The 20,857-nt window shown below is 54.9% G+C and overlaps 3 protein-coding genes across 13 annotated transcripts; 1 reads left to right on the forward strand and 2 right to left on the reverse strand.

Annotated features, from left to right (window-relative positions):
- Window positions 1-55: 55 nt before the first annotated feature.
- LZTS2 (leucine zipper tumor suppressor 2) lies at window positions 56-10,402 on the reverse strand. Of its 9 annotated transcripts, none has more exons than XM_066355833.1 (5): window positions 10,292-10,402; window positions 4,214-4,663; window positions 2,925-3,587; window positions 2,178-2,414; window positions 56-1,384 (listed from the first exon to the last, which is right to left on the reverse strand). In XM_066355833.1, the coding sequence occupies exons 2-5, from the start codon at window positions 4,619-4,621 to the stop codon at window positions 701-703; spliced, it is 1,992 nt and encodes a 663-aa protein (XP_066211930.1). In that variant the 5' UTR covers window positions 4,622-4,663; window positions 10,292-10,402; the 3' UTR covers window positions 56-700. The 9 variants fall into 9 exon arrangements, with proteins under 9 accessions (XP_066211930.1, XP_066211929.1, XP_066211928.1 ...); XM_066355832.1 differs by lacking the exon at window positions 10,292-10,402 and adding an exon at window positions 9,960-10,105; XM_066355831.1 differs by lacking the exon at window positions 10,292-10,402 and adding an exon at window positions 9,950-10,083.
- A 3,260-nt stretch (window positions 10,403-13,662) lies between these two features.
- On the reverse strand, window positions 13,663-19,074 carry TWNK (twinkle mtDNA helicase). 2 transcript variants are annotated; one of them, XM_066354658.1, is made up of 5 exons: window positions 17,207-19,073; window positions 16,782-17,022; window positions 16,536-16,643; window positions 16,082-16,223; window positions 13,663-14,305 (listed from the first exon to the last, which is right to left on the reverse strand). In XM_066354658.1, the coding sequence occupies exons 1-5, from the start codon at window positions 18,447-18,449 to the stop codon at window positions 14,036-14,038; spliced, it is 2,004 nt and encodes a 667-aa protein (XP_066210755.1). In that variant the 5' UTR covers window positions 18,450-19,073; the 3' UTR covers window positions 13,663-14,035. The 2 variants fall into 2 exon arrangements, with proteins under 2 accessions (XP_066210755.1, XP_066210756.1); XM_066354659.1 differs by lacking the exon at window positions 16,082-16,223 and having other exon boundaries at window positions 14,103-14,305; window positions 17,207-19,074.
- Window positions 19,075-19,116: 42 nt separating this feature from the next.
- MRPL43 (mitochondrial ribosomal protein L43) lies at window positions 19,117-20,324 on the forward strand. 2 transcript variants are annotated; one of them, XM_066354663.1, is made up of 3 exons: window positions 19,117-19,300; window positions 19,388-19,434; window positions 19,614-20,324. In XM_066354663.1, exons 1-3 carry the CDS (start codon window positions 19,170-19,172, stop codon window positions 19,853-19,855), a joined length of 420 nt encoding a protein of 139 aa, XP_066210760.1. In that variant the 5' UTR covers window positions 19,117-19,169; the 3' UTR covers window positions 19,856-20,324. The 2 variants fall into 2 exon arrangements, with proteins under 2 accessions (XP_066210760.1, XP_066210758.1); XM_066354661.1 differs by having other exon boundaries at window positions 19,119-19,300; window positions 19,388-19,494.
- The last annotated feature ends 533 nt before the right edge of the window (window positions 20,325-20,857 follow it).

A 20,857-nucleotide genomic window follows, 5' to 3' on the forward strand; every position in this document is an offset into this window, starting at 1 on the left:
GGGGACAGCGGGTCAAACAAGTTCCCATAATCTTTATCCAGCATACTCACCTCTGTTTTCTTAAAAACAAAAAAATTTTTAATTTTTTTCATTGGGTTTGTACAAGAAATTTACAGTGTGAAAAATATACAAGTGAAAATGAGGCCATAGACCAGGGTGTGGGGAGGGGCCACTTGGTCACAAACACAAATAAACAAGACATTTCTGAGTTCTTCCTTTGGTCTGACTACAGCCCCCTCCCCACAGGAGGGGGGCTGCAGAGCTGGAAGCTGGGGACCAGACCCCAGGCCCAGCCCTGTCCCCAGCATGGGCGGGGTGAGGACAGGCACATCTGGAGCAGCTGGCACTGTCTGGCTCTCTCTGGCTATGGAGAGGGGAGTGTATGGAGATGAGGGGTCCCCTTCCTCTCGCCAGACCCCTGGTGGGTTGAGCTGGTGACTGTCTAGGGTGAATGAGGTTGACAGTGGCGACAGGTGGAGAGTGAAACAGGTGGAGTGAGTAGGAGCCTCTGGGTGACAGTGAACACAGGGACCTCCAAGGGGTCTGATGTTGCTCATCCAAGTCATAGGGTAGCTGGTTCTTGGCAGAGGCCCAGAGTCCTGGATCCCAGGGGACAAGTGGCTCTGGGGCCGTCAGTGGACCCGAGGCTCCTGTTCCCTTCCAGTGGAGCTCCCCGCAGAGCCAGGACAGCAAGGGCCCCCTAGATTTCGGTGGCAGTGATCTCCTCTAGGCAGATGCAGGGGGCTGGCTCGGCCAGGCCCAGGTCAGCAAGCTCCCGGGCCTCCAACTCCAGGTTGAGCTGCTGCAGCTCCTGCTCCAGCTGCCGGTTCCGCCGGTACATCTGGATGTAGTTGTGCTGCAGCTGCTTCTGGTAGCGGATCACCTGCTCCTTCTCTGCCTGCCAGGCCAGCCGTTCCCCCTCGAAGCTGTCCCTCTGCTCCTCGCCTCGCCGCCGCTCCTGCTGCAGCTCGGCTCGCAGCCGCTCCACCTGGGCCCGCAGGCTGCCCCCCACCCCAGCTGCCACACGCTGGGCCTTGGCCTCATCACTCTCTGCCAGGAGAAATGGGTCAGCAGTGACAGGTGGAACAGAGGGCTCCCGGAGTCCAGCTGCCTCAGTGTCCAACTGCCCAGCTTTCTCCCGCAGACGCTCAGCCTCCTGGCGGTGCCTTTGCAGCTCCTGAGAACAGGCTTCCAGCTCCAGCTCCCGGGCTCGGGCCGCCTCCTGGAGACCCCGCGCCCAGCCCTCACTGACCCGCAGTGCTGCCCGTGCCTCCCGCAGGGCTACCCGCAGGGCCACCAGCTCACTGCCCTTCTGCACCAGCTCTGCCTGAGACTCCTTCAGTTGCTGCTTCAGTAGGGAGATCTCGCCTGACTTCTGGCACACCTGATGGTGGGAAGGATTCAGGAAGAATGGTGAGAAGGGTTTCTCCAGGTAGTCAGGCCCTGACATCACACTGGACATTCGGTGGAGAGGAGGTTTGATCCTTATACCCATTTTACAGATGAAGACACTGAAGCAAGCCTAGTGACACGTCTGAAGTCATACAACTACTCACTGGCTAACGTGGAATACAGACCCAGATCTGTTCCTTTCAAAGCGGTGTCTTTAAACCCCAGAGCTCTGGGGACTGGGTGATAGCAGGTTGTGCAGGAGTGGGGGCAACTGAGATCAGTGCCCACATTGCCAGTTGAAAGGCACTACAGTATTTTGGTCAGAAGCATAGACAAAGGAGTAAGATTGCCTGGGTTCAAATCTCAACTCTGTCACAGACTTGGTATAATTTGGGGCTCCAGCCTTTCTGAGTCTCAGTTTCTACATCGCTAAAATGGGGGTATTTACAGTACCCATAGGGCTGTTAATGAAGATTAAATGATATATATATAGCCTATGTAACACGCTTAGAATAGTGCCCTGCAGAGCAAGCACTACATTCTTATTATTGGCTGGCAGGCAGTGAGTGGGAATGCCACTGGCTATGGGCATTAGGCCAGACCAATGGGAAGACCAAACACAGAGGCACAAGGAAGCCCCCTCCCCGGAAGGGAGGTCAGAGAGAGGTCCTCATCTCACAGAGCGGAGGAAGGGGAGGCTCTCTGGATTAGCTCAGTGGGTGTGGCTGGGCCCCTCTTTCTAGGGATTGTTTCTGTAGGACTTCACCCCTCCTGGTCTGACCCACCTCCCATTTAGTCTCCTCAAGTCGTGGCCCAAGCTCCCGCTGTTCCCGCTCAAAGGTGGCACAGCGCCGCTCCAGCTGTTCACGTTCCTGCAGCAGCTGTGCAAAGTCGTCCTGCAGCTGCCGCTTCTCCTGCTGCAGCTGGAACACCTGCAGCTGCAGCAGCTGCTGTGCCCGCTGTGCCCGGGCTGCACCGTCCTCTCGCTCCCGCTGCCAGTGCCGCTGCCGATCCTCATACACCTGCGGTGAGAGGGCAGACCTGGGTGCTGGCGGTTCCCCAAACCTCAAGTCCTGGCCACCCCCAATCACTGACTGCCCTAGTGGCCTGCTGGGGGCCGTAAGCTAGATTCCACTATCCAATAATAATGTGGCAATAGTAACTACTACCTTTATGGTAAAAGAAACAACAATAATAATAGCAGCACTTACATAGCACTTTCTAGGTGCCAGGCATTATTCTAAACGCTCTACACCCTTTGCTTTACTTAATCCTTATAACTCCAAGAGGACAAAAATATCCCCATTTATAGATAAGAAAACTGAGGCTTAGTACAAAAAAGTACATGGCAGTACTGGGTTTGAATCCTCATCACTTTATAGTCAAACCAGACAGCTGGGTGGAAATGGGACCACAGTGTAACTGCCACCACTTGCTCCCACCCGGAACAAACGCAAATGCTCCTTGTCCTTGGGTCCCCAGCACCACTGCGTGTCCTGCCATGCCACCCCCATTATCTCCACTGACCACACCTGGCTCATGGTCACCTCGCTCTCGTCCAGACTGTCCTGCAGCTGCTGCATCTCTGCCTCGCGGTCACGGAGCTTCCCTTCCAGGACACAGTGCAGCAGGGCCTCATCCGAAGGGGGTGGAGGTGGCGGAGGCGGTGGAGGCGAACGCTCCCCACAAGAGCTGCTGTCAGGGGAGGCCCGGGGACCACTGCCCAGGAGGCCTCCAGCCACGCGGCCCCCCAGGGAGCCTGTGCTCTTGCTGGAGGAAGATCGGCCACTGTCCGAGTGGGAGGGCCCAGTAGGGGCTCCTCGGGCTGGCCCTGGCAGTGGCCCCCGCCCAGGGCCATGGGAGGGCAGGTGCCCACCTGGGGAGTTGGTGGCTGGCTCTGCACCCCCAGTACTGTAAGTGGGCAGGCTGGATAGTGAGTTTCGGCCGGAGTCGGATAGCGTTCCTGATGGGCAGCCACTGGCCCAGCCACTCAGTGCCAAAGGTTTGTCGGCAGCTGAGGAGGAGGAGGAGGAGGAGGAGGACGCAGGGCCCCCAAACAGCTGGGTTAGGCTGCCCTGGCTCCCAGACAGTCCGGTGGCCCGAGGACCCAGGAAGCTGGGGAGAGATGGTGCCCCTCGAGGTTTGGGCAGCACTGGCTTGAAGGCTGTTGGGCGGATCAGGATTTTCTCCATGTTCTGAAATGAGGTGCCATGTGACACTAGGGATGTGCTGCCCAATTTTTCAAAGCCCTCATCATACTCCCTGTCACCCATCTGAGGCCTCCCATTCCCACATATTAATAACAATTGCTACCAATAACTGAGGGGCTCCCAAGTGTCAGCTTTGTGTCACGTAATTTAAAAGGTTTGTCACTAGTCATTACAATAGCCATTCAAGCAAAATATTATCCCCATCCCCATATTACAGATGAGGAAATGGAGGCTCAGCAGAGTGAAAGGCCATGCTTGAAGTCAAACATATTGCTGTTGTGTAACAACAGTATTCTCAAGTGGCTAATATTTATTGAGTACACAGTATATGCCAGGCACTATACTAAGCACTTTACATATATTATTTAATTCTCACAACGAAGTTATGGGAGCTGACCTATTACCTCCATTTCACAGATATAGTAACAGGCCCAAGAAAGTTAAGTGACTTCCTTGAGGTCATATAGTGAGAATGAGGCAGAGTTGGGACTAGAACTCAGGTCTGGTGAATCTGGAGTCTACATTCTTTCCTCTAAATAGACCTCATTCCTGCAGCTTCTCCAGGGGGCTCCTGATTCCACCCAGGCCCCAAAGGAAGGGCTGGTCCTCACCTTCTCCAGCTTTCCGGAGACAGGAATGAGTTTTGGTGGGGGGCCACGGAGGTGGGCATTACGTGCCCGCTGCTCTCGGGCATCCTCAATGTCACTGCTGGGGCTGGAGGGTGACTCTGTCTGGAAGTCCTCATTGATGTAGGTGAACGTGGTGCCAGGCGCAGTCTTCCTGGGGGGCACAGCCGGGCACAGCGGCTCCTGCGCTTCATAGCCACCCCGCAGCAGCCCATCCTGCTGGCGGAAGAAGGTGGGCCCCGGGGGGCCATGGTGGCGGGAAGGAGCTGGCCCCCCGGGGCAGGGCCGGCCTGAGATGAGGCTGCTCACACTGCCCATGGCTGCAGCTTGTGGGGCAGTGGTGGACTCAGGAGCGGGCTCCAGTGGCACGGGCAGAGTCTGCACAATGGCCATGGTGGCAGAAACTCTGGCCTGGCCAGGGGCCTCCAGGGGAACCTGTGAGCAGGGCAGTGGTGTCAGCGTCCCTCTACCTTGAGCCTCCTCCCTATACAAGGGCCCAAGTCCCTCTCCTGACCCGATCCCAGGTCAAACAGCCCTCTGACTTCCATAACAAGCCCTGATCTCCCAAGGCTCCCCCTCCAAGTACTGGCATGAGCCTGGGTTCTTACTGGGCCCCAGACCACCGCCCAGCTTGGGTCTGAACAGGGGAGAAGGCTGAATCTACTGAGCAGGGATGAGGAGGGGAGGGGACACCTGGTGGTTTTGCAGGGCCCAGCCCCAAACTGCATCCCCCCACAAAGGCCAGGACCCAAGGTCGGGAGGAAGCCTTCTCTACCAGCTCCCAGCCCAGGTCCCCTGGGACAGGTGGCCTCATTAGAGGGCAGTTTGGGCAGAAACAACCTCAGGGACAAAGTCAGCGACTCAGATGGTAATTAGGGAACAAAGAGCCAAGGCCAGGCAGTGCCCAGCCTTCCCCAGCTGGGCCTCAGTTTCTCCCAGACAGAGTGGCGACAAGGGTGGAGCTGGCCAAACAAGGAACTCACAGCTCTTAGGGTGCCCACAAGTGCCCTCTGGGGTCTCCTAACTCTATGCAGACTCCTGCTTGTTGTCATGACGACTCCTAGCCTCCCCAACCCCATCAACTGGACCTAAAGGAACCTACACAGACCTACTGCCAGCTCCTACACAAACATTCCAGCTTTAGGTAATTCCCCAGTGTGATCCCAAAGGGATGACGGTGGAAGCCCCACCATCACCTCTGGCAGCTGCTTCAGAGCTCACTCCCCTGGAGCCCAGGGAGGAGGGCTCCACCTCCTTAGGCCCTCCTCCTTCCTGGAAGGGGACAGCAAGTCTCCACCCGGAACTCCCTCCATCCCGGAGACCAGGATCAGGCATCTGCTGAAGTCATCATGCAGAGTAGAGGCCAAGAAGTGGACAGGGAATTGCACAGGAGCAGGAGTATGTGCATTTACTTATTTGTGTGTATGGGGCTGTATGCACAGCATGAAAATGAGCACTGTATATATGGAAACGTGTGAAAACATCATGAATGAGGGTGAGAAGATGTTTAGATAGATACATCCACATACACACGAGTATACGTGTGAATTCATATGGGTATATCTTATAAGAGTGTGTAAACAGGGGTCACTCATACAAAAGTACATATGTGAAAGTTATAAATACATATCTACTAAGTGAATTTGTGGTGTATAAGTGTGACTATATGAGAGAAGATGTTTATATAGAGCTCCACTCATATATAGCTGAGTTTATGTGTAAACTTACATGTATTTTACACAAGTGTGTATTGAGGAGTGCGTGTGAAAAGGAGCAGTGTGAGAGAGGGTGGGAGCGAGGGTGGCAGGCAGGGCCACCTGGGTGAGTGGGAGTTTGATTTTTGTCACTCACTGGAGTGTGGGAGAGGAGAGACATTATCTGACTCCTTTGCCTGATCTGCTCCCCTTCTTCTTTGCTTGTGTTCCATTAAGTCCGCCCCCACTACCCCACTCAAGTCAAGAGACCCTGAGACCCAGGAAGATGTCCAGACTGAGGCAGGAGGAGCTGGGAGTTGGGGGTGGGGTGAGCAGTGTTCACCACACAAGTGTCAGTCCTGAGCAGAGTGAATGGAACCACCTCTCCTCTGCCTCTTCCACAGCACGGAGAACACAGTGGGGAAGGGGCTTCTGAGGGGACGGTGGGGGCTGGCATCTCTGTCTGCATCTCCCCACTTCAATGAGCGCAGAGAAAGTGAAAACTGAGGGGAGGAGATAGACTCAGAGAGACAGGGACCCAAAAGACAAGAGACAAAGACTCAGACGCCCCAGGGTGTCAGGTAGACAAGGAGACAGGCAGATCCAGTGAACCCAGGGCCCTGAACCCAGCGGAGCCAGGGGCCCCTGAACCCAGAGAGACAGAAAGCTGGGTCCTGCAAACCAGACACTCAGGCAGCTGGAGCCAGAGCCAGGCGTCTGGAAAGCCAGGCCCAGCCGGCCGGCTCCCGCTCTTGGAGCCTGAGAGAGAAGGAGGGGCAAGGAGAGGCTCCATTTTGAGAACTGCGTTTGTGGCTGTAGGAATGGGAACCCCCACTCTCCCCAGCACTCCTGGAGTGACCCCTCTGCCACAGCAACCCACCTTAGTGAGCTGGAGGGCAGAGGGCGGAGTTCAGCCAGGGCCTGAGAGTGGTCTGCCAAGGTCCGAGGGCCCACAAACCTGTTCGGGGGCTGAAGAGTTTGGAGAAAGTCTCCCCTCATCAAATTCCAAGGACCCGTCAAGTGGGCTCCAGTCTGGGAGCACGAGTTCCCCTTCTGCGACAGGAAGTCGGGAGCCCCCATTCCACCTTCCAGAGCTCCCCTTACCGCCTCCACTTCCATAAAGTGGGGGCCGCTGTGGAATGCTCCCTCCCTACTGGGCCGCCGCCGCGCAAAAGTTGGGGGCTCTCCCAGGTCGCCTCCCCGGCCCGGCCCCCCTCACCTCCACCGCTCTGCTCCATGCTCAGCCCCGGGCCGCCCCCCGCGCTCCACCGGCGAGTCGCCCGGCTTCGGCCCGCGCGCGGCCACTTGGAGCCGCCCGGCCAGACCCGGCCCCGCCTCCGCAGCGCCCCCCGCGGGGCAGCCCCCGCCCGACCCGAGTGGGCGGTGCAGCGGGGGGGAGGGGTCCCAGGGGCGTCCCCGCCCCCGGGGCGCGGCCACGCGCAAGCTTCCCGCGTCACGCGTGTCCGGCGGGGCGTACGCTGAGCCGCACGGCCAGCTCCGGATCCCTTCCTCCCAGGTCGGATGGCTGTGTGTCTGGGGGCTCGGTATGCTGAGGACTCGGCGGCAGCGGGTCACCCTCTACCCCAACCCGGGCCCCGGGGCCAGCGGCTGCTGGTCATTGTTCAAGCACAAAGGGCCGGGCGCCGCGGCGGCCGCCCTGCCCCCTCTGCTTCTCTTGTCGAAGCCTCCCCCCGCCCCCAGACACACTCTCTGACTTCGGAGTCCAAAGGGAGAGGCCGACGGTCAGCTGCCACCCATTCTCTACGCTGTAGAGTCTACAGAGACCGGGACCCTGCGCCCCGTTACAAGCCAGGGGCCGAGGCTCGGTCCGTGCCTGCCCCACCCCCAGCTGCTAGGAGGCGCCACACTTGGATTTGCGGAAGCGGCGCCACCTAGTGGCACATTCGGAAAACATACACAGTAACCCCGCTCCCCGACCTCGGAGGATGGTGGGTGGGGAGTACCCTACCGCCCTTCTCAGCAGTGTACCCTATTCCCCACGAGGCCTGGGCTGCCCAAGAGGCGGCTCTGTGCTCCTCAGTCTTCCCTCAGAGTCATTTGCTAGGAGGGAGGTCACTGGTCGGGGAGGCAGCCCCTGACCCTTCAACAAACTGGGGTGAGCAGGTTCAAACCCATACCACCCTCACAGACAACATTCCACTGTTTTCTCGGGGTTACAAATATTCTCACCCTGGCAAAGAACACGACCTTTAACACCCACACGACTTTTCCCATCTTCAGTCTCACACAGCCACAAAAAACAGAGCCTTATTCATCACGCGGTTCCACGTTCCTTCTTCTCATAACCTTTCAGGCCAACTCACACAGACACACTCGGAGTCACCAAACTACTTGTGCACAGACTTTCACAATTCGCAGTCCTTCGCACCCAGGCATAAACTTTAAACACAATCTAAGCATCTTTTACACACTGAAGCTCTTATTCACTGTCACAACTTCTTACACATACACATATTTTTCAAATATTCTACCACGCATACTTTCCTGTAGGGGTCTCCGTGACCTGATCGGGTCAGCTGATGCCAGCACCCCCGGGCAAGGACAGCCTCCATCCCCCTAACTGCCCCTCCCCACCACCACCACCACCAGGGCCAGGCCTGCCTGAGCTCTTCTACCCCGAGAAGGAGCATCCCCCTCCTTCCAGGCCACAGCCCTGGCCGGCTCTCAGCTCTATTTTTAGCTCTATGGAAAGGATTGTTTTTCTTTCTTTTTCCCTGGAAAGGGAAACAGCTCAGCCACCCTCAGGCTCACCCTAGACCCCGAGTCTCACAAGAACAGACGGAGTCCCTCTCTCCAGTAGAGACCCCTCCTCTGGCCTTGCCCTGATCCCAGCCTCCAGGGGCACAAGGAGCCTCCTCCCCTTTCTGGCAGCTTGCCCAGAAGCTCCGGCAGCAGCTGGGCTCAGCATGTGTGTAGCGGTGGGGGGTGGGGCGGGGAGGGAGGCTGACGGCTTCTACCCACTCCCTCATTGGGATGGGGGGTTCGTCTTCTGTCTACGTAAGGGGTATAGGCCCACTCCCGTACTGAGGACAAGGTTATGCTCCTGCAGTCTCTGAGGAAAAGGGATCTCACTCTTGAGTGAGTGGGTTTTTGCTCCTACCTTGGGGGGGGGGGGGAGCTCTCAGTTCTGCAAGGAAGGGGGCTTAGTAGGTAGGGGACCCACGGGCGCTCAGTCAGCTGCTTCCCAAGCCGGAGGTATGGGGCAGGGTGGGGGGAGGGGACAGCTGTCCACTGCCATCAAGCATAGCGCCCCCCCTCCCCCGCTCCGATACCTTCAGGGATGAGGGCACCATAAATGTGTTCACGAAAAGGAAGGCGAGGAGCCCAGGTAACTCCACCCTAGTCCAACAGCCTCCCGTCCTCTTGCGCTACCCGGACTCCAGGGGGCGTCGTGCTCCCATTTCTGGAGGAGGGCTTATCACTCTAAGTGGAGAATGGAATACAGCCCCGCAAGGGACCCTGAAAACTTGCCCTGACATCAGGAGGGATGTCCTCGCCTTGATGCTAGGGTCCAGGGAAGCACAGCCCACCTGTCTGAGAAGCGATCACGTGCTCGGCGCCTGTTTACGTCTTAGTCTTCACCAGTGGGCCGCGGGGAAGCAGAAACCGGCCCACCCGGCCCGCCCCCGTCCGCAATCACCCGTCGGCCCTTTTCTCTCACCCCCGCCAAGTACGCGACAGCAGAGGTCCCTGGCCCGCTGGGGTCCGCGCGGGCCAGTGGCGCTGTTCCAAGGGCTGCAAGAGTAACCCATTGGGCGCGTCCTTTCCCGAGTACACGTGTGTTCGTGTGTCCCAAGTGCGTGCGTGGGTCTGTATGCACGCATGTGCGGGCCCGTCCATGTGAATTTCCGTGTTGGTTCCCTGTTCAAACACTTCAATTGCGCCCTGGCGTGGGGACACCCCCTCCTCATCCCAACCCGCAGCTTCGCCAAACGGAAAAGTTTACTCCGTAGTCGAAATGTGCGGGAGGCGCCAGTTTCTACACCTCCGCGGCCCCACCACTCACTCAGTGCCACCTGCGCTGTTGCTCCAGCTCCCGCCTGGCTCCTGCCCCGGCGCGGGCAACTCCTTGCCGTGGATCCGCCAGCTCTCAAGCCCGCTCCGGACTCCGGGCTCCGTGAGCCCGCCAGGTCCGGCCTGATGGAGCGGGGCGGGGCCGCTGAGGCCGCGCCCACGACCCAAGGAAGGGAATGGTCTGCCCAGCACCCCCTGAACAGCGACCCTGTATCCAGCCCAGCAGTAGCTGGACGGTGGCCTGAGGCTGCCCTCTGACTTCACATCCTACAGGATTTGGCTTTCGACCTGCGTAAGGGGCAAGCTGCACGTGATCAAGAGTTTAGCTACCTACCTGGGTGCCTTAACCAAGCTGAATATAGGGCTTTCCCGCCACCAATCCCTGCTCTGTAGGGAGCCAAACCTGGTCCACTGTCCCACTCCCCAGAGACAGGGAAAACCCCTGAGAAGCAGACAAAGAGGGCTCGGGTTTCATCAAAACAGACCCGCCTCTCCTCCCCCCTACACCTCGGGTTGGGCTGCCCAAGCAGAACCAGCACCTAGCTCTCCTTTGGAACAGGTGTCTACACAGGTGAGCAAGCCTGCCAGTTCTGGCCCCGGTACAGAGCATAGGCTGGCTTCCCTTGAACTCGTAAAGTTCCACCCACAGGCACAAACAGGAAGTTGGCCTGTATTGCAGGGAGGCACCTAAGGCAGCCTGTGACGTCTACAGGTACCTGAGCCATATCTGCAGACTTAGTACTTGGGCAGCAGGAGTGCAATGAGTTTAGTCCCTTCTCAAACCTATCCACAGCAAAGCTGCTGGAGGTCCAAAGCAGCCCACTCACAGCCAAGCTGATACTCCACCTGAGGAAAGGGCTGCAGATCCAGCCGGACCCTGTTTGGCCAGGCCCTTCCTTTCCCGAGCGATCAGAGAGACTCTGAACGTCCAATTGGATGTAAGCAGAGTACTTTGCCTCAATCCACTTTGGCTGGGTACAGGGACAGTGGCTTTCAGGGGCCCCCACTGCTTTCTAGCTCCAGGGACTCCTGAACACATTTTGAGTTTACCTTGATGTGAGGAGTTTGACAGGTGTGCAATGGAGTGTGTTTGTGTAAGGTGTGGGGCTGGGGGAGCACTAGCTTCCCCTCCCTCCCCATCCTGGTTTGTGCTGTGTGGGGGTGTCTGCGGGGTGGGGGGGAAGACAAACAGGCAAGTCCTTTATCCTCAATCCACAGAGACCTCATGAAGTTCCCTGAATGGACTTCCTGAGAACACACCAGGTATTCTAGGGAGACTAGAATGTGGAACCCACGTCCTTAAAAGGTAGGAATGACTCAGTAGTTTGCATCTGGAAGGCATGGCTGACATTCAATGTTATAGACCTCGGATGAAGCCTAGACCAGCCCGCGGCTGGGAATGATTACTGTGGGATTAGGAGGCCTGGCTCCAGCCAGTCTGGGAGAGACCCCCAAGAAGGGAGGCCCTGGAAGAGCTCTCTCCTCCCTCCCCCAGAAAACAGCTTTGCTCCAGGTCTGTTTCAGGAGACAATTGTAACCAAAGTTCTCATACATAAAAAACCAGACCCAGATCCTTTTACAGGGGCCCAGGAGCCCCTTCTTAGGTTGAGAGGGAGACCTTGATAAGGCAGGCCTGCTTCGTAGTGGGGAATCACCTTAAAAAGGTTTTCCCCAGCCCCCTCAAAAGAAACTTGTATTCTCCCCACACTTGGAGGCAAATCTAAAGGGAAACTGGGACTTTAGGACATCAGAGGAAGTGAGAGGAGAGTGTCATCATTTAGGAAAATTTATGACAGGGTCTCTGGATAACTTATTTTCCCATCTCCTTCAGGACTTGTTAAAAACAATAAATTCTATAACTCTCCTCAAACTAGAGTTAGAAATTTCTGGTGTAAGGACTGGGATGAGAGAAGGGCCTATGTTCTGTTTTTTCAAACAAGAGCCCTAGTTCTGACATACACTAAAAAAAGAGAAACACTGAGAAGGTACGGGGTGGGGTGGGGTGGGGGTGGGGGCGGGTAGAAATGGACGGGCCAGAAAGAATATGCTGAGCCTTGAGTCCACATTGAGAGGTTAGTGAGTGGTTCATATCACAGATGGACAGCTGGTCAGGCAGAGCCCAGGCCTGTGGCCCAGTGACCCACATCTCTGCCAAGGATCACATGAAGATGCTCAGGGAAAAGAGATGGAGGCACCATCCTGTCTTCGCTAGGCCAAGAAGAGGTGGAAAGATGTGCATGTGTGAAGTCTCTTTAATGCTCCTGCTTCCTTGGGAGCACAAAGCTCAAGACTGAGGGTGGGGAGCCTGACCAGGAGGTGGCGCAGTGGATAGAGCGTTGGACTGGGATGCAGAGGACCCAGGTTCGAGACCCCAAGCTCGCCAGCTTGAGCGCGGGCTCATCTGGTTTGAGCAAAAAGCCCACCAGCTTGAACCCAATGTCGCTGGCTCCAGCAGGGGGTTACTCGGTCTGCTGAAGGCCCGTGGTCAAAGCACATATGAGAAAGCAATCAATGAACAACTAAGGTGTTGCAATGTGCAATGAAAAACTAATGATTGATGCTTCTCATCTCTCTCCATTTGTCTGTCTGTCCTTGTCTATCTCTCTCTCTGACTCACTCTCTGTCTCTGTAAAAAAAAAAAAAAATTAAAAAAAAAAAAAAAAGACTGAGGGTGGGGAAAGGGATGCACCCACTCCCAATTCAAAGTGAGATGAAAACAAACCCAGTGACAGACTGGGGAGACACCTGGTGGACAAATAAGAAGCAGCACAGAAACAAAGGCTATGGAAAAATTTTTTTTAGTAAAATTGGGAAAGGCTATACAAAAAGTTATGACCACATCCACTAAAGTGGTTGAGGCAGCACACCACACACCCAGGGTCCAGGTGGCAGGCGCTCGGCTCACAGCTTTTCCATGGCTCTCTGGCCAAGCTTCCACCTTCATCTCGGGACCCCGATATTACAGGGCCAAACACCTGGGATCCAGTGATAGCGAATGCCACCACATAGCAGGCTCTAGAGTGGGAAGCAGAGCTTGGTGCCCATCAGGTCACCTTTTGGCTCTGAAAGCCTCAGCTGGAATTTTGGCAAGAAGTCTCTTACTCTCCAGTTCCGGGGGGCCTGACCCCACTGCTCTGAACTCCCTTATTCCCACTTCACGGTCTCTGTATTTACTTTCCCTTTTGCCTGGATCTCTTCCTCCAGATGTTTACATGGCTCAATGCTAGTTCTTTAGGCCGCACCTCAAATGTCTTCTGCTCAGAGACACCTTTCAGACCTTAATCTAAACTAGCCTATAAACACTATCGCATTACTATTTTATTTTTCAAATAAAATTTTTCACTCTAAAAGTATGCTCTGGCCCTGGCCGGTTGGCTCAGTGGTAGAGCGTCGGCCTGGCGTGCAGAAGTCCCGGGTTCGATTCCCGGCCAGGGCACACTGGAGTAGCACCCATCTGCTTCTCCACCCCTTCCCCTCTCCTTCCTCTCTGTCTCTCTCTTCCCCTCCCGCTGCCAAGGCTCCATTGGAGCAAAGATGGCCCGGGCACTGGGGATGGCTCCTTGGCCTCTGCCTCAGGCGCTAGAGTGGCTCTGGTCGCAACAGAGCATCGCCCCCTGGTGGGCGTGCCGGGTGGATCCCGGTCGGGCGCATGCGGGAGTCTGTCTCTCCCCGTTTCCAGCTTTAGAAAAATACAAAAAAAAAAAAAAAAGTATGCTCTGTGTTTATTTGTTCATTAGCTTATCTTGTCCCTCCAGCAAATTGCATTTTCCATGGAAGCAGGGACCTCATCTGTCCTGTCTGTGCCATATTCCCAGGACCTAGAACAAAGCCTGGCACACAGTAGGTTCTCAAATATCTGCTCAATTGAATTCTCTCACTAGGGGACCCTGCCCTAGGCTGGGTCCCTCAGACTGAGAAGGACCCGTAGCTTAGGCCCACAGGACAGAGGCAGTCCTAGCAGAGGGCCAAGAATCTATGCCCCAGCCTGTCCGGTCATGCTCATTCCAGTGTCAGCTCTGCACCTCCTTCACCTTGAAAGCTTGCAGGGGTCTGGCTGGTACGGGTTGGTGGCCTTGCCTTAGCAAGTCTCAGAGTTCTGGGGCATAGCCCCTTTTTTGCCAGAAGAGGGCTTTTTGGCCACTAGCCCATTGTCTTCCTTGATCTTCTTGAGCCGAGCCTTGTTCTTGGGTGGTACGGAGAAGGTGAGAGAGCTCTTGTTGAACTCCAGTGCGAAGACACCTACGTCTCCATCAAAACGGTTCTTGGACACCTGTAGATATCGTTTCCCCGGTCCAGTTACCAGCTTCCTGTCCTGCAGGATCAGAACATTGTCCGCTTCCTGGCTTGCCTGAGCGACAGGGGACAGAGGACAAAGGACAGTGAGAGGCCATATGAAAGAAGCAGAGAGGAAGGTTGAGGGTGCAGGGAGGAGTGGCAAGAATGGCGAAGGGAAAGAGTACCTTTCCTTTTTATCAAAGCTCTTTGAACTACTGACCATGATGCTGGGGCAGCTTGAGTTTTTCAGTTCCTTAACAACCTTGCTGTCATCCCCATATTTTGTACCTGCTGTTCCCTCTGCTTGTGACACTTCTGCACAGCTCACCATCCTATTCAACCCCAGCTTCTTACTGAAGTCGCAGTCTAAATGTCACACTTCATCAGAGAGACCGTTCTTTTTTTTATTTTATTCTTTTATTTTAAAGACTTTATTTATTTGAAAGAGAGAGAGAGAAAAAAAGGGGGAGGAGCTGGAAGCATCAACTCCCATTATGTGCCTGGTCAGAACTGAGGTTGCCAGTTCTGACAGGGCAAGCCCAGGGTTTTGAACTGGCAACCTCAGCATTCCAGGTAGATGCTTTATCCACTGCACCACCACAGGTCAGGCATCAGAGAGACCATTCTTGATCCCCGTAGAGAAGTCACTGCTATCTATCCACGTCTGTGTTATTCTCTTCCCCAGCTCCACCTTTGTTCCATTATGGCATAGAGTCTGCTCCTCGCTCTGTATTCCCTGTGCCCAGCCCAGGCCTAGCATGTAATAGGCATTCAGTGTACCACTGGGAGCTCCAGGATTGGGCTGGTCCTGCTGCCCAAAAGGGCCTCCAATTTAGTTATTAAACACGTACTGTTGGCCAAAACTAAACCCAGCTTTTGCTGACACCTCTAGGAAGTCTACCTAGATGCCCAAGGCTGACTCAGATGTCTTTTCTTTTTGCTCCTCAAATATGTGTGCTGTGCTGCCTACCATTTCTTTTATTGCACCAAGCTGTAATCACTGCCTCGTTGTTTTCCCCACTAGGGAATGTGAGTTCCTAGGCCTGACCTGTGGTGGCGCAGTGGATAAAGCGTTGACCTGGAAATGCTGAGGTTGCCGGTTCGAAACCCTGGGCTTGCCTGGTCAAGGCACATATGGGAGTTGATGCTTCCAGCTCCTCCCCCCTTCTCTCTCTCTGTCTCTCCTCTCTCTTTCTCTCTCTCTCTCTCTCTGTCTCTCCCTCTCCTCTCTAAAAAAAAATGAATAAATTAAAAAAAAATTCAGAGAATGTGAGTTCCTAGAGGGTGAGGAAGGCAAAGGACCAATAACTATCAGCCTTTGTATTCCTCATGCCATGGCCCCAGCTGCCTTTTCCAGGTGAAGAGTCAAGATGACTGAAGGCTGCCTGACCAGGCAGTGGTGCAGTGGATATAGCGTTGGCCTGGGACGAAGAGGACCTAGGTTAGAAACCCTGAGGTTGCTGGCTTGAGCGCGGGCTCATCCAATTTGAGCACAGACCCACCAGCTTGAGTGTGGGGTCGCTGGCTTGAGCATAGGATCATAGATATGACTCCATGGTCGCTAACTTGTGCCCCAAGGTTGCTGGCTTGAACAAGGAGTCACTGGCTCGGCTGTAGCTCTATGGTCAAGGCACATATGAGAAAGCAATCAATGAACAACTAAGGTGCTGCAACAAAGAACTGATGCTTCTCATCTGTCGCCCTTCCTGTCTGTCTGTCCCTATCTGTCCCACAGTGTCTCTCTTGCTAAAAGAAAAAAAAAAGATGATCTAAGGCTGACTGAGGGCTATCCCTGGTTGCATCTGCCCCTCTTCTTTCCAAAGTTTGGGTTCTTCTAAAGGTCACTTACTTTGGCTGAGCCAAAAATGGATGCTGTCTGCAGTTCTTTATCATCATCCTCCTTTCGGGGATGAATGACCAGTGTCACATGGCAGCTATTTTCTGTCGCAAATTTTCGAAAGGCCCCGATGATACAGTCTTGAGCTACAATCCTGCCTCCACCCCAACAAAGCAAAGAAGTTATCAGATACAAACAGAAGGACAAGAATAGACACACACTCTTGATTCATCCACAAAAGCTCCATACCCCACTCTACTTCCTCTTACCCAAGGACTCACACTTAGGTCTCTATCGGTACTTCCTGCGGCCATATCCCACACCTCTTTAACACAGAAATACACGTAAGGGGGGATGTATCTGCACATGTGTCAGAAAACAAGAGAGCACAGTGTGTGTAACTAGGGGCCAGCTGCCTGAGGAGACATGTGTTCAAGTGGGTTCCAGCTAGACAAGAGGATGTCACCTGTCTGTGGACAGCTGCTCGAGACCCATCATGAACTGCAGATTGTCAATGACCACATGACAAATGTCGTAGACGTAGACTGCATGTTGCATTGTGTCTATTACAGTCCTAGGAAGAGGAAGAGGCAATAAATTCAAGGTAGTCTCCAGTCCATCCCAGGCAGAAAGCCAGCATCCTGACAACTCTGTTGGGGGTCTGTTCTCCTGCTCTCCCATTCTTTGAAAATACCAGGCATGGGAATCTCACCTGATGCTCTGTTGTCCATGGAAAGTCATGAAGTAGATTGGCAGGTCCTCAAAGCGGTCAGCCCACTCGTCATATTTTTCCAGTTGCTCTTCCAGCCGTCCCACAGCAAACTGTGTCAGCATGATCCGGGCTAGTCTCACGTTGCTGATCTCAAAGCTACCCCATAGCGTGTTCACCCCCTGGGTACATAAATCCAGGGCATACTCGCTGATGAATGTCGTCTTTCCACTGCCTGTTGGCCCTGCGGGGAGGTTGAACATAGACCTGGTGAGAGAGGAAAGTCCTACTCTTTCCAAGTCACGGAGCAGGACCTCAAAGTTGGGAGGAAAAGCCTCCTTTTCAACATTTACAGTGGCCCAAACCCACATGCTTCTGCCACCTGATCCTATGCCACCATCCCAAGCAGTGATTTCCCAAAGGGTTACCTGTAAAGACTGTCAGCTCGCCCTTCCTATGTCCCTTCAAGAGACGATTGAGGTCTGGGAAGCGGCTCCAGCGAACACCAGCTACCTGCTCCACATTTGACAGTTCTCCTAGTACCTCCTCCCGAAGCTGCCGGAAAGACACGATAGACTTGTGCCAAGCGGGCAGGGCAGAACGCAGAATTCGAGAAAGATTTAAGCCTTGATTCAGGGCCTCCAGGGGACGGGGATGCTGGTCCCCAGGACGCACCAAAGAGCATCGCTTGGGGTTCAGTTTTCGGGCAAACAACTTGGCAGCTTCCCAGGACCGAAGGTCATCCCCCAGCCAGAGCACAATACGTCGGAACTGTTCAAGGTAAGGGAGCAAGGCAGGGGGTAGGCATGCCGTTCCTAGAGGAAGGGCAAGAGTGGGCAGCCCTGTGGATTGGTTTAAGGCCAGGCTGTCCAGCTCACGACTCGTCAGTACCACCTCAACATCTCGACGACTGATCAGGGGTAATCCAAACAGATTGTGGTAGGTACCAGGCCGGGGAATGGTGGTCTCCACTAAATGCACTCCAGCCCCCTGACCTTCAGCCTCTAGGAGCTTCAGACCTCGTAATCCCAAACTTCCAGGGGAGAACCAAGGGAAGATAAGGCTTCGAGCAGACCGTAGATACCGCACATTGAAACGTTTTAACGTGTCATCTGTCACTTTGGTAAGGCCAAACATCGTTCGAGCCAGCTGAGCCTCCTCCAGCTCAGGCAGCTCCCAGAGAAGTACTGCTCGGTCCCAGATCCTCCGGATCTCCTCACTGTCCTCAGCTTCTGCAGCCTCACTAGGCAGGAACCCCTCGCTATCTCCATCCCTGCGACCTTCCACGCTGGCCTGGAAGTCTTCCCAGTTCCCCTCCGCTAGGCTGGTCATGCAGAGAAACCGTCCTGTGGTCTTGTTAATGAAGAGGCTGAAGGAAGTGGGAGCATCAGTCTGGTCCTTGAGCTGGGAGTCCCTCAAAAAGGGGCTGGATGCCCGCAGGCAGGTGTGGCCATCTTGGAAGGGGATCTCATGTGCCCGCAAATACTGGCGGATTTCAGTTGCAGTCACAGGCAGCACTGGTATCTCCAAGGCAGGGAGAGCCTCCTTCCTGTAGCGTCTGGGAGGAGAGCCTGGGACCAAGCTTCGAGGCAGGCCCCTCCGACCCATCCACTCCCCACATAGGGACAGCAGGATGCGGAGGGGGTACCCAGTTCGGAAAAGGACCCCCATTCCTAGTCAAATGAAGGAAGTCCCTACTTGAAAGGCCTCAGGTGGCTTCCAGACCCTTAGGGATCCTCCCACAGCACTCTAAGAGTTCACTCTAGATGGCTTCTCTCTTCAAACTTCTCCCTCATAAACATCTGCTGAATCCTCTTCAGCTCTTCTACATTTGGTAATTTCACTCAAACCCACCTACAAGATCCTACCATGTCTCTGTCCCTTTATCTGGTTCCCTACCTCCGTGGTCCTTCACTGCTTCTCTCATGTAACCCCTCACGGATTATGTCTTCACTAGATCATCTCTCCACTACTCTTGCCCTCCACGGAGTCTCCTCGTCGTCCACATCTCTACAGCCGTCTGCGTCCTTCCTGTAGCCCCTCTGCTCTAGAACCACTGCTAGTGGCCCTCTTGGCTGCTCCTTCCCTCAAAGGAGACTCGACACGACTAGGGCGCCACTGTGCGGCTCCCGCGCCTCTCCGCGCCACCTCTCTGCCGACCCACGTGTCTTCCCTGCGCCCCACCCTCAGGATCTCCGCCGCTCCGACCCTACTCGGTGCCACCAATCTCGCCTCCTGCCTTCCGCTCGCAACGTGGGTCAACCGCGCGCGCCATCCGCCAAGACCTCGGAATCAAAACTCCCTGGGCGCTGTTCCCCGGAACCGGAAGCCTGGTTGTTAGTCCCGCCCCTTCTCCTCCGGGCCCGGCTCGGCGGGCTGAGGACGGGAGGCATGACGGCGCGCGGGACTCCGAGCCGCTTCCTGACCAGTGTCCTCCACAACGGGCTTGGTCGCTACGTGCAGCAGCTGCAGCGACTTAGCTTCACCCTCAGCCGCGACGCGCCCTCGTCCCGTGGCGCCAGGTGAACCGGAGAAGGGCGCGGGGGTGCGACTCCGGACAGAGGTCGCCCGGGTCCGGTTACCGTGCTCAACCTTCTTGGTTTCCTCAGGGAGTACGTGGAACAGGAGGTGGCTGACTTCGCCCGACGGAACCCAGGTGTCGTAATATACGTGAACCCGCGGCCGTGTAGTGTGCCCAGAGTCGTGGCCGAGTACCGTGAGTGTGGCCGGGCAGAGGCTGGAGGGCGGCCTGGAGGCGGCGGGCCCGGCCCGCCTTATTCCCCTCGTCTGAAGCCTGACCTCCCGCTTTCTCTTACCCTCACCTCCCTCTACCAGTGAATGGGGCTGTGCGCGAGGAGAGCATCAACTGCAAGTCGGCCGAGGAGATCACGAAGCTGGTGCAGAAGCTGGCGAACCAGTCGGGCTTGGAGGTGATCCGCATCCGCAAGCCCTTCCACACGGACAACCCCAGCATCCAGGGCCAGTGGCACCCCTTCACCAACAAACCGACCACGTGGGGCGGGCTGCGCCCCCGAGAGGCCCAGGATCCCGCCATAGCCCAAGGGCAAGCGCAGTGAAGAGTTGCCCCAACTCCAGTCCCAGTGAGGGTGGTTTCAGTTTTGTTTCAGGGGTTTCCCAGCCCCGGCAGACAGTGGAGCCCCTGAATGGGGAAGTTGATGCCGAAGCTTTTGCTTGAGATAAAGAACAGCTGCCTTTTCTTTTTGGTGACCACTGTGAGGGGCAATGATTTTGTTTCTGTCTCTTAATTCCTCTCCAGTTGACATTACTGAAATCTGAGAGTCTTCAAGGATCTTACTGGATCCTTCTTTCTGAAATCCAAATTGACATTAGTGGTCTCAGATCACTGAGGGATTTCAAGATTGGCTGCTGAAGAATCCCTGATGTCCTGTTTCTGCAACCATTAAGCTGTAGAGTGCTAGCATTTTCTGCTCTGCTGTGAACTTGACATTTGGGCTAGGCTGTGTGAATATTTGTGTACAAACTGGAAAAACTGAGGTTAATAAACTTACCCACAGTCACTCTTGAGGTCTTACATCAAAAGATGTGCTTTTGTTTTAAAGTATAACACCACTTTTCATTATAAAACCAGAAGCAGGACATGTAATAACCCTTTGGGATGCTTAATATCAAAGGCTATGCAATTAGTCTAGGCCTGATCCTTGGAGAGAGGGATTCTCAGGCTAGCTCAGGGGTCGGGAACCTATGGATCGTGAGCCAGATGTGGCTCTTTTGATGGCTGCATCTGGCTTGCAGACAAATCTTTAATAAAAAAATAATAATAATGTTAAAAATATAAAACATTCTCATGTATTACAATCCATTCCTTTCCTACCGCTCATGTTCATGGTTGTGGGTGGCTGGAGCCAATCACAGCTGTCCTCTGGGACAACACCAAATTTTTATTGGATAATGCATAACGTACACGGGTCGTTGTATGGCTCTCATGGAATTACATTTTAAAATATGTGGTGTTCATGGTTCTCTCAGCCAAAAAGGTTCCTGACTCCTGGGCTAGCTGATAAATGGGCAGCAGTGTCTTTTAGGTGCTTAGCTTAAAA

The sequence above is a fragment of the Saccopteryx leptura genome, chromosome 13 (genome assembly GCF_036850995.1).
Source record: "Saccopteryx leptura isolate mSacLep1 chromosome 13, mSacLep1_pri_phased_curated, whole genome shotgun sequence".
NCBI classification, from domain to species: domain Eukaryota; kingdom Metazoa; phylum Chordata; class Mammalia; order Chiroptera; family Emballonuridae; genus Saccopteryx; species Saccopteryx leptura.

Coding starts and splice junctions, on each gene's coding strand:
- LZTS2 (XM_066355828.1), bottom strand. CDS start 9,236: ATGGTGCCCTCATCCCTGAAG. Junction 4,664..9,215: donor TGGTGCCCTCATCCCTGAAG/GTATCGGAGCGG, acceptor CCCTGCTCACAG/GTTCCCCTGGAGGCCCCTGG. Junction 2,415..2,924: donor GCGAGGTGACCATGAGCCAG/GTGTGGTCAGTG, acceptor CTCTCACCGCAG/GTGTATGAGGATCGGCAGCG.
- TWNK (XM_066354658.1), bottom strand. CDS start 18,449: ATGGGGGTCCTTTTCCGAACTGGGTACCCCCTCCGCATCCTGCTGTCC. Junction 16,644..16,781: donor CATGGACAACAGAGCATCAG/GTGAGATTCCCA, acceptor TCCTCTTCCTAG/GACTGTAATAGACACAATGC. Junction 14,306..16,081: donor CCATTTTTGGCTCAGCCAAA/GTAAGTGACCTT, acceptor CCTGTCGCTCAG/GCAAGCCAGGAAGCGGACAA.
- MRPL43 (XM_066354661.1), top strand. CDS start 19,170: ATGACGGCGCGCGGGACTCCGAGCCGCTTCCTGACCAGTGTCCTCCAC. Junction 19,301..19,387: donor CCCTCGTCCCGTGGCGCCAG/GTGAACCGGAGA, acceptor TGGTTTCCTCAG/GGAGTACGTGGAACAGGAGG. Junction 19,495..19,613: donor CAGAGTCGTGGCCGAGTACC/GTGAGTGTGGCC, acceptor TCCCTCTACCAG/TGAATGGGGCTGTGCGCGAG.